The 12,054-nt window shown below is 36.8% G+C and overlaps 1 protein-coding gene across 1 annotated transcript; it reads right to left on the bottom strand.

Moving 5' to 3' along the window:
• Positions 1-4,251: 4,251 nt before the first annotated feature.
• Positions 4,252-5,253, bottom strand: LOC134374647 (olfactory receptor 51T1). The gene has a single exon (XM_063092491.1). The coding sequence runs from the start codon at positions 5,227-5,229 to the stop codon at positions 4,252-4,254; it is 978 nt and encodes a 325-aa protein (XP_062948561.1). The 5' UTR covers positions 5,230-5,253.
• Positions 5,254-12,054: the final 6,801 nt, after the last annotated feature.

The following is a 12,054-nucleotide window of genomic DNA, read 5'->3' as shown; positions in this document are numbered from 1 at the left end:
GTCTAATTCATAAATTAAACTTTATCATAGGCATGTATGTATGGGAAAAAAAAAAAAACATAGTACACATATAGGGTTGGTATTATCCACAATTTCAGGTATACACTGGGGGGCTTGGAACATATCTCCCATAAGAGGGGATGACTGCGCTATGAATTGGAAGAACACTATTTTTAATAAATTTTAATACTTTACTGACCAACTTGCTTCCAAATAATATTATTTGTTTCAAAGAACCATTTTGAAGAAGGCTCAAATACTCATATATTTTAAATGGGTAAATATTCTTATATATTTTATATCCCCTTATGTCCCCATACCCAGTGAGTTTAGGTGAGTTCTCACTGCTCAATAGCTGACCTGACTACATGCCCACAGCCTAATCGGGAAGAGAGGAAAAGACTTGCTCGACTCCACACAGATTGTATTACTTAATTCTTTCTCTGTGGCCCCAAACATTCTTCAATTAAGTCGTCATCATTAGTTCACATGTCCATCTCTCTTATTTTCATTTTGTTTCCTCAAAGGAGTTTCATAAATCAAATCTATTGGCATATGTCCAGTACTTGTACAGTGTATATAAAATACCATCTGGTAATTGTGCTGGGTTACATATTTGTGTTACAGAGTAACATTTCAATTACTTTTTTGAACATTTCCCAACTTGTGTTGAAAAAAGTAATTCACATTTCTAAAACTCTGAGGACATAATCAGAGGTATGATCAAGTTTATATTTATAAGCATACATGTCAAAAGTTACTAAAATATTAAATAATAGGAAACAGTAACATAAAACATAATATACAAATATGATTACATATCATTCACTCATGCAAAACAGTATCAACAACTAGGTGGTATTTGCTAAGCCCTACATTACATGTTAGGGAATTTATTTTAAGCTTTTTTTTCTTTGACTTTTTAAAAATTTATTTTTAAATTGAAACATAATTGATTATACATATTTATGGAGTACAGTGTTTACTATCAGTATGTGTGTGCAATATGTGATAATCGAATCAATGTTATTAGCATGTTCATCATCACAAATCGTAAATTATTCTTCATGTCCCTTTCTTAGGCCTACTACCAAGGAGCTTACAGTCTGGTGGTGAGGAGACCAAGTAAATCAATAATAAAATTATCTGAGTAAAGTACAGTAAGTTTAATCACATATATAAGAAAGCATACATAAAATAATGGCAATGTGTCTATTTTAGTGAAGAATCAAAGGAAGTCTAATATAAAAAAAAAGAGATAATATAAAATATTATCACTCGATAGAAATAATGAATAATATCAAACAAACAAGATATATATTTGGCTATACACTATTTGAACATATATTAAGATTAAACATATATTATTTAATCTTTCAGCAGGATTATAAATAATGTTTATTACATCCTTAATAATTTTATGTATTTCTCAGTATATTTACACATTTTAAATTATATATAATATATATGACATTCATAATGAGAAAAAATTCCAAATATATTAATACATTGCTTGAAATAACAACAAAACACAAATTCATATCTTAATAACAATTAATATGGGAATGAAATACATTGATTAAAATGTTTTTGGTGTTGAGTAGGCAGATTGTGTTTTGAGTCAGATATGAAAAGTTCACTTAAAGTAGTAAAAGATTAACACACATATGGCAGAATGCCTTAGGTACTGACTGCCTTAAAACTGGAAGAATTGCTGCACATTTTCACAATTGTTCATCTAAATCTCTTGGAATTCATAATTTTTCATACTTTAAAAGGGCCATGCAACCTTTGAGGCATAGCCCTGTATTCAAAGATAGCAATAGTTCTGAAACAAAAATGAGTGCATATTCTTCACTTTGTGTGAAATAAGTAATGACCGTAAATATATTCATATCAGTTCGTGTTAAGTTTTTCAGCCAATAAATTTTGACACTAGACTTAAGAAAAAAAGAATTTTAAGTCTGTTTTTCCAGATGTTTTTAAATTTCTGAAATGTGAATAGGGAATTGTAGATCTACCAGCAAAAACCTTTATAAAAGTCTTCAAAAGAAGCAATTAAAGAGCCATAGACATCTGAAAGAACTGATGTGTAAAAGTCCTGGTGGTTAGACTAGGGTGCAATCTGAAATTCTGCTCTGCTCCAGGTTAATTTCAGGGTCAGAGTCTCTGCCATAGTGAGATGCTTTCTAAGGAAAATACTCTCTTCTTTCTCAGCTCATAGTTCTTCACCTCCACTGTTCCTTATCAGCTGCTGTACAAGACCTCTTCCTCTCCAGCCACACCAATGTCTGGGCTCAAAAACATGAATATTGAAAAATATTGGTTGGCATTTCATATCTTCCCTTAAGTCCTCATATAGTACCAAGTAAGTAATCTCACCTAGCACTTCTAAAATTCCCAACTCTGTGACAGTTTTATCTGCCCCACCTCCATTCCTGGAATTCTTGTCTAAATTCACAAAGTTTCTTACAAATAATCCTTAAGATTGTGGCTTTATTCTGCCATTACTATCAGGCTGTCTATCTAAAAAGTTGTCTTCTGTCTTTAATCCTTGTTCTGGAACATATGTCTAGCAATTAGATATATCTTGGGACTCTTGCACTTTTGCATAATAGGTTTTTTGTTTTGTTTTGTTTTGTTTTGTTTTGTTGTCCTTTCAACAGGGATAGAACCAAAGAGACATTTATTCGACAACACTATGAGAATGGAAAATTGAAAGGTAAATTACTGAATTGTGGTATAAGGGAATACAAAGACTTCACACAAAGTGCACAAGGCCAAGAAATGTTTTAGCTGCAATGGTGGGCTTGGAGGCAGAGAACCAAATTATATTTCCAATTGCACTACTTTCTAGGATGGTTGTGCACTGGTTTTTCTTCCCTTATAATACTAGTTTCTGCCACATACTCTTGTATTATGTTTAAATACCACCAGGGAGATATCTAAATCACCTGAATATGCTATATAAAAAGGAAATAATACCAATGATTCTAATTATAAATAATATGTGAATCATGTTGGTAATGATTAGAGGAAAGTTGATTGGGTTTTCAGCAAAGCAGAGTCACAGTGTTTAAGTGCTTGAGCTGAACAATGAAGCTTGACAACAAACTGAGGCAAACAAACCAGAGATTGAGACTGCCATTCCCTGTCTGACAGAGAGGGAGGAGACAGCTGGTTCAAATCAGAATATCTGCGTGGACCACTGTGCTCAGACATGAATCATCCTGGGTAGAACTTAGTTGCCAGAACTCAGTGTGTAGAAGAAAAAAATGGAAAACTCTCTCCAGCAGCTTAGCAACACTGTACCTGAAGTTACTTCTTTACAAGACAAATATTTATAATAAAGGTAGCTGAAACATTAATAAGGGAAATTTCCTATTAAAAAGCCTCAGAGTTTCTATGCAATTCTATAGTGATAAGTACACCAGAAGGTGAAGGTGGCTAACACCTGGGTAGAAAATTAATGACCCAAGAAACAAGGGAAAATAGAAAAAAATCTGCAGTCCTGAGGCAGAGTCAGTCCTGAAGAGGGGCCATGGAATCAGAATCAGAACTGTTAGTACATCTAGACAATGGACAAAATAATAAAAGGCAGTGTGTAAGTTTATGTATTGGGGATTGACTGGAGATACAAAAAATAGCAATTAGAATTGTTAAAGTATCACTTTTCCTAAGAAGGGATTAAAGAAAAGATAGAGGTACAGGGAGCATATCTGTAAGGAGACAGCGCTCTCTAGTAGTGACTCTAGGAACTGAAACCAGTGTGCAAGATTTTTCTAGAGTTTTTAACTACAAAATTCTATGTGTGTGCCTTTGTGGGCACAAATAACTTTTCCCTTTACCAGCTCAAGAAATAATCTTCATTGCCCCTTGGAAAATCTGAGCTTAGAAAAAAATGATTTTGTTCTACTGAATGCAAAAATAAAATTATTGTCACTTATTTCTGGACTAAGAATAACTGTTTTAAAGCAAGTAGTTAAATTGTTCCACTGGATTGAAGCAATCATATTATGCCTTTAATTTGCACAGGAGTCCATGTCATTTTAAGGAAATATATGCAATTAATTTGGTTTTGAACTGTGGTATTTAAAACAAGAATTTCTTTGATAAGCTCACTGAAAAAATTACTCTTTTCTTTCCACTCCTATATTTGCCTCAGTAACTAAAATGCCTGCAGAGGACACCGTACCAAATCCCTCTCCTACTTAATATAATTTATATACTGACAATTTTCCTCCTTAAATTTCACTTTCCTCTAAGACCCTTCACATTGGGGCCCCGTGAACCCTTGGATTGGAACAGCTGGAACATAGCCCGGCGAACAGTCTTGGTCTTCAAGCTGTAAATGACGGGGTTCAGTACAGGTGGTAAGAGCAGATAAACATTGGCCAAAATGCTGCAGATCACCCTTGGGGTGGAACTGAAGAGGCGGTGTGCCAAAGACAGGCTGATCATTGGCACATAGAAGAGAGTGACAGCACAGATGTGACAGACACAGGTGCTGAGGGCTTTTTGTTGCTTCTTTGGGGCCACAATGCTCAGAACAGTCCGGAGGATCAGGACATAGGAGAAAAGAATGAACAATAAGTCAGTACCATTCAGATAGAGCTGAATAAACATGCCCCAAAAACTGGTGATCCAGGGGTTGGAATATGTATTTTTTATCACATCTGGGTGGTAGCAAAATGGGTGGGAAAGCTCTTGACCTCCCCGGAAAGACAAAGTCTGTAGGGCTAGATTAGTGGGAAATGAGAAAATTACTTGTCGTATGCAGATGGACAGTCCAATCACCAAGACCATCATGTCTGAGAGGACAGTCGCATACCTCAGTGGGTTACAGATGGCCATGAAGCGGTCAAAAGCCATGGCCACCAGCACCGAGGACTCCAGGAAGGAGAAGGTATGCACAAAGAACATTTGGATGAGGCACGCTTTGAAGCTGATCTCCCGGACATGAAACCAGAGAACCCCAAGCACAGTGGGAAGGGTTGTGATGGCCAAACACAGATCAACAGCTGAGAGCATGCAGAGGAAATAGTACATGGGCTTGTGGAGACTCTGTTCAATAATGATGACAAACAAGATCATGCTGTTTCCCAAGAGGGCAATGACGTAAAGACAGCAGACAGGAATGGAGATCCAGACATGAGCAAGTTCCAGCCCAGGGAATGCAGTGAGCAGGAAGTGAGAGACGGAGGATGTGGTGTTATTGAAAACTAACATGTTGGGTTGAGGACACACCTGAAAAGAAATGGCAATATCTGTCACAGTGATCTTTTTTCTTTTGGTCCTAAATCTTTCATAAACCCTTCCCAAATTGCACAATTGTTTCTCTTTATTCAAAATCTTTAATTTAACTACTGTGCCTATCACATAATTCTACAGTATCTTAGATTTTCCTGTTAGAATCTGGCCCCATTTTTCTGCCTCTACCCTCTGCCAATTATAACCATCAATCTCCCTAGGCTCATTTCCAACTTATTGCTCAGACTAGCCCTGGCTTGAAGTAGGAAGTGCTTATAGACATAAGTCACACACATGCACACATACTAACAAAACAACCACATTGACACTTACAACATGACTGGTCTTTGTATTAAGTCTCCAAGCTATGTTAGTTGCTCCAGAAATAATGGGGAGGCACATAGAAATCACTCTGGCACCTGTGGTGGCATATTCTATGAGGTTCTTGCTGGAAGATGATCTGGGATATTGTATCCAGAGGTATCCTGTAGCTGAGTCATAGGCCATACTCTCCTCATACTCTCCTATTAGAAGTCTCCTTTTAGGGCCAGCCCTGTGGCTCACTTGGGAGAGTGTGGCGTTGGGAGCGCTGAGGCCATGGGTTCGGATCCTATATAGGGATGGCTGGTGCGCTCACTGGCTGATCGCGGTGCAGGCGATACCAAGCCAAGGGTTACAATCCCCTTACTGGTCACAAAAAAAAAAAAAAAAGTCTCCTTTTTAGCCTCAGAGATTATCTCTTCCACTCTCTATGTGGGAATAATTTATGTAATTTCTCCTTTCCACATTCTACATACTCAATCGGACTTGTGTTCATCTTGTCCTTTATTTCTGTCTCTCTGTATAATTTTCCAAGTCTACCAAAATAACTGGTTCCTATTTTTTTTCTCCGGCTTACACTTTGGGGTACTTGTTTCTACTCCCCATGAAAATCTTCCATGTGACTTTGAACCCACTCACTGTGAATAGACTGTCCTAATGGATCCTGTCAAGATCTCCCAACATTTTTCTGGAATACGTGACTTCAAGGATTCTGATCTAGGCTCAGTAAATACACCTAGAAAAAACACCCTGCCATATCAGCTTCTGATATTTTGTTAAAGTCATGGTGAGAATTCAGTGAGTCACTGTGGAGACTTTATCTTACATCACTAGCTACACTGTGATGGGGCCACGGACGCTTGTACCATTTTATGTCATTGGGAGGATCCAAGACCCAATTCTTCATTCCTCCTTCCTTGTTTGTCTTCTCTTGCTGTGTAAACCAGTTGTGCCAATATACAGAATATAAGTAAGTTAGTGAAATTCTCTCTTTTAAGGACTGGCTATGTCCATGTTGGAATGGACTTTAGATAACTTATGGACATGGTGAAAGACCTGGGATACACTCAGGAACATGTGATGAATGACTTTGGAAAAATCATAAGTGAGATGGAAATGGGGACTAATAAAAAGGGAGTAACTTGGGGATATGCAGGCTGAGGTGACATCACAAATTGGAATAACAGGTAGTTCAATGTGTGAAAAAGTCCATAGAATGACAGCTAAAAGAAAACAGAAATAGTGTAATAAGGTAGGCAGAAGCTGGGACATATATTTAAGATGACCATTGCAATTTTATTCAGGACTTTTTTACTGACTGCTGGTCAAAAAAAAAAAAAAAAATCATCACTGCAGATTTTTACATTTCTACTTAGGCCAAGTATCATCAACAAAAAGTAAACAAGGAGTAAGGTACCTAGACAAGTCGTTGTGTGGATATTGCCAGGCCTAAGCATTCTCATCTTTCAGGAGTCCAGGCTTTCTGCCCTGGTGACAGAGTAGATACAAGGAATTGTCTAGTGCAAGAGCTTGTCCATCATTATATAAGGATAAATATGAGGAAATGTGAATTATTTTCTCCCTCTCCTCCAGTCTACTGAAGATGGTGATAGAAATAATTACTTGTTACTGCAATGAGGGGAAAAAATACCACTTGCTTTTTCTGCTATAATCTTTGGAATTATTATATTATACATGTTCAGGATATGGTTGAAAAAGAACACTAAGAATTAGGAAAACTGGTGCCAGATGAGATATGGATTATGAACATGCTCGATTAAATCAAACACTCGGACTTTGAATAACAATGTTAAGGCCAGTTACTGTGCTGAGGGCAAGGAAGACAGAAATATGTAAAGAACAGTTTCTGCATTCAAAATTCCCTCAACCTAGTGGAAATGAATGAGGTGAGAAGCCAGGGCAAACATTAATGGGCTGCTGTTACTACAGAGGGAAACGAGGGAAGATCAAATAGCCAGGCAGGGAAACAGAAAGTTGTTGAGATTTCTGTTTCATTCTCTTCTTCTCAGCCTGATAAGTACAGAACTTAAGAGTAAATTTCTTTCTCTGTGGCAGCCATCCAGCAATCTCTCTGCAACACAGAAATCTACTGACTCTCCTTCAGTAGTACATTATGTCTGCTTTTTATAATACATATATTTTTGCTTGATTGCATTTCTTTCTCCCACTACAGTGTTGGCTCTCTGGGAACATCTTTATATTTTCTCCAGAGACAAGCACTGTGATTGGCACAAAACTCAAGTAATCTAATTGACATTACATGTATTCATAGGTGTACAAGTGATAAAAGACAGATATACAGATGAAGAATATATGTACATGAAAGAAATATAGATTGAACCTGGTAGTTTTGAGGGATGCGTGGGCCATGGAGAAATTACTTCCCTAGTTACTATAAAGAAAGTGATCATCCTCTCATTAATTGGAAGAAGGAGGGTAGACTAAGAGAAAAGAAAAAGAATTAGCATTATTTGAATAAATCATACATTTTGCTAGCCACCTTATATAAAATTTATATAATCCCAGGAAAATTTAGTATATATATATGTATTTTTTTTACTCGTGTTTTAAAGAAAAAAATGGGCCAGAAGGTTAAATGATGCATCCAAGGTAAGATAGCTGGATACTGATTCAAAATTTAAAACCAGATTTACTAACTCCAAAGCCTATTAATTTTTAATAAACTTCAGACCTTCAGAGAAGCAAGGCTAATGAGACAATTTGGATAGTTGGATGTGTGAGTTCCTTCTTTTAAAATACAACAAATTTTTATATTATATATCTATATGATACAGAGGAGGGATAAAGATGAGAAATAAATAAAAGGGAAAACAGTGTCCTCATGGACACTAAAGAATATTTGTGGAGTCCAAGTGCGCTCAAAAGTATGTGTGAATGTCTGCATTGTTTGTTCTTTGTGTCTTACATGTATGCAGAGGGGAGTTTTGGGGTAGAAAAGTAATCAAGATATAAGATGCCCATAAAGCAGATTACCAGTTATTCTGTTCTTTGAATGGTATCTCATAAAAGAAAAAAAAAAAGAAAAAGAAAAAGAAAAAAATGACATGGGATCATGGGAGAGGAGTAGGAGCTCATTGCCCATGGGCTAACATTTTCTTCAGGTACAAGTCTCCATATGATTGGTCAGGCAGAAGGCAACATATGCCATTTATATACAGAAGGCTAGATGAAATGACTTGGATAAGACCCACACAACTCAATAACTTAGTGCTTCAAATATCAATTTCCTTGCTTTCTGGCATCAGTAATGATATAGACCCACCTTCTTTATTTACCAACCCCTACCTTCTGTTCATTTCTCAACACTGAATTATATTTCCTCCACAATCTAGAACCAAACCTGACAACTCCAGAGCATGTTAAACTGAAATTTCCCCTCTGTTTCTACATCTTTGTACCACTTAAGCTTGGACCTTTCATTTGTTTCTTAATAATGACGCACAACCGATGTTGGTAATTTGTATCTGCAAGTGTCATCTTTTTCTGTCTGTACTTAAAATTCCTCAAAATTTTGAGCATGTGTATTTTTTAACCTCTCAATGCTATCTACTAAAGCAGGATCTGAAACAATAAAAACCTTCATTTAATAATGTTGATTGATTGATGAACAATCATCACCACAGTAAGAGAGTTCTGAATCCTGTCTCCTTTTCTATTTGTGCCTTCTTTTCCCTCCTGTCCTCTCTGTCCCTATCTCAATTTCTTCTCAGATCCATTTTGCCCTTCCATTTCATCATCCAACCTTACTTGTAGTTCCCATCAAGTCACTGCTTAATTTTCCTCCCCTCCTTCTACTACCATTTCTCATTCTTTAATCCCTTCCGCTTTTGTCTCTTCCCACTTATGCACTCTGCTTACCTGGTCACATCAGCAGGCAACACCACCAAACTCTCTTCAGCACCATCACAGAGCAGAGAGTAAACCAGTTTCCAAAAGTGGGGGCTTTATAGGCAGCCTAGTAGAGTCGCCAGGCAACAGGGAGCTATCTTGATTAGTAGGCGTGCTGGTTGAAGCAAGAGTGATGGAACCATTGTGAATATGTTCCTCTATAGCAGCTCAGACACATCTACTAGACACAGCTTGAAACGTTGCTCCCAGGCCCAAGCAAACCCCATCCATCAGGGGTTGTAAGCACAGCCCTGGCCCTGGGGGCTGACAGTAATGGGCATCTATAAAAACTGCCTTCCTGGGTCGGATAACTACAACCATTCCTCTTCACCCAGCCTCAGGCTACAGATTGTCAGCCCAGAAGGCTCCCTGAATGTCAGAGCTGGCTTAGAAGAGGGCAAAAAGTCATCTCTCTGTTCTCTGCTTCCAATGCGTACTCTTCCTAATAGGTCTCATTATCCCCCCAGCTATTCCTATGTCCCTCCCTACACTGGAACCCCCTCAAGAAGACTTCCTATTTGAGTCACATCTGCAGCCCACTTGTCCTCTAAGCACAAGTAATCTAATATTTGAAGAATATATAATATATGCCAGAAATAACACTATATGCTTTAAATACATCGTTATATTTATTTATGATCGATCTTATGGGTTAAGTATTAATCTCCATTATTTCACAGCTGAGAAAATTAAAGGTCAAAGAGGTTTTGAATAACTTTACCCATCTAAAAGTCAGCAAGTTAGGGCCGAGCCCGTGGCGCACTCGGGAGAGTGCGGCGCTGGGAGCGCTGCGATGCTCCCGCCGCGGGTTCGGATCCTATATAGGAATGGCCGGTGCACTCACTGGCTGAGTGCTGGTCATGAAAAAGACCAAAAAAAATAAAAAATAAAATAAAAGTCAGCAAGTTAAAGAGCTGGTATTCAAGCCCCTGTCTATCTTACTCTAAAGCTCTTGATTTTAACCAGTATGCTGTACACTATTTTCCGTAGTCAACTGTTTCCATTCATATCTTCAAGAAATATGGTTTAAATAGATAGTCCTCAATCTATTCATCTTATAAATTGCTTGTTTTTCAACTGCATGCCCACATCTAGCATAAGCCTCATTTTGACCATAATCCAACTTTCCACAGAAGACAGTGAATTAATAATCCTGATCATATCTAATCTTCCCTGGCTTCTTATCCTCTCGATACATTTTCGCATCTATATTCTCACTATATCTGCATGGTGAGCAAATGTGCTCATTCCAGTGAGTATCTAGAGAGATTAAGTAACTCCACAAAGTCACACATCAAGTAATGCTCTGATTCGTATGTAAACACCACCTCTTTCCCCTGGTTTCCATCAGCAAAGATGAGGGACGCTGAAAATTTTAAATGAGACTTACAAAGATTAAATGAGAACAGAATGGATAGGAAACATAAAATCAATCTCAATAAAGTACAGTTTTTACTAATCAAAGATATATATATATTAAGTTTCTACCATATGTTCTGTACTACCTTGAGCATTCAGTATACGATAAAGTGGGACAGGTAGTATATAGAATAGCAGGGAAGATACATTGTTAGGTAATCATAGTACAATGGGATAAACTGACATAATAAAAGGAAGGTCAGAAAGCCCTCTGGACAGAAGTGAGGTTGAGTTTGAGATCTAAAGCATATATGGAATTCTTCATGTTTCTAACTCACTGAATGATGCTTTCATACTTTGCACATGCTTTTTTCTTTTTAATATTTTTTCTTCTCCTTTCAACCCCTTATACATACACACCTTATCTTTTATAAAATATGTAAAAGAATACATACATAAATAAAAGCAAAAGAAAATAACTGTCCAATGTTCAGCACTGAATATCAACATGATTAAAATGGAGCAAGAACAGTCCTGGAATTTTTCTCTAAATAGTTATTAAACAATAGCATATAACAGAAACTGCTGAGCTATAAGAAAGGAATAAACTACTAATACACACAATAACATGGGTAAATCTCAAATGCATTTCATTATGTTAAGAAGCCAGACACAGAAGATTGGATACTGCAAGGTTCCATTTGTGTGCAAGGTTCCATTCTTTTTTTCTAGGGAAAAAAGAATTATAGTGGTGGAAAACAAATCAGTCCTTGCCAGGGGTTGTATATGGATAAAGGGGTTGACTACAAATGGGCAGTAGGAAAAAATTTAAGGGCGTGATAAAACTGTTCTCTATCTTTTTTTAAGTGGTAGTTACATGACTCTTTGCATTTTTCAAAATTTACGGAACTATACACCAAAATGAGTGAGTTTCATTGTACATAAGTGTTTAATAATTTGTTATATGCTATTTTAAGATATGAAAGTTCATATCGTTATCAAGCTAATATAAATTATTGCTTTCATCAAAACCATAATGCAATGTCATGTCACAACCCATCATATTTGTACTGTTCAAAACAGTAGCTACTAGCCACATATAAATATTTAAATTTACATTTAAATTAACTGAAATTAAATAAATTTAAAATTCAGTTCTTTACTTACACTAGCAAAGTTTCAAGTGCCTAATAG

Source organism: Cynocephalus volans, chromosome 4 (genome assembly GCF_027409185.1).
Source record: "Cynocephalus volans isolate mCynVol1 chromosome 4, mCynVol1.pri, whole genome shotgun sequence".
Lineage (NCBI taxonomy): Eukaryota > Metazoa > Chordata > Mammalia > Dermoptera > Cynocephalidae > Cynocephalus > Cynocephalus volans.
Note: the sequence above shows the minus strand (reverse complement) of the source record. Positions and strands in the feature narration are given on the sequence as shown.

Bases quoted from the DNA above. Each gene is read 5' to 3' on its own strand.
- LOC134374647 (XM_063092491.1), bottom strand. From the start codon at position 5,229: ATGTTAGTTTTCAATAACACCACATCCTCCGTCTCTCACTTCCTGCTC.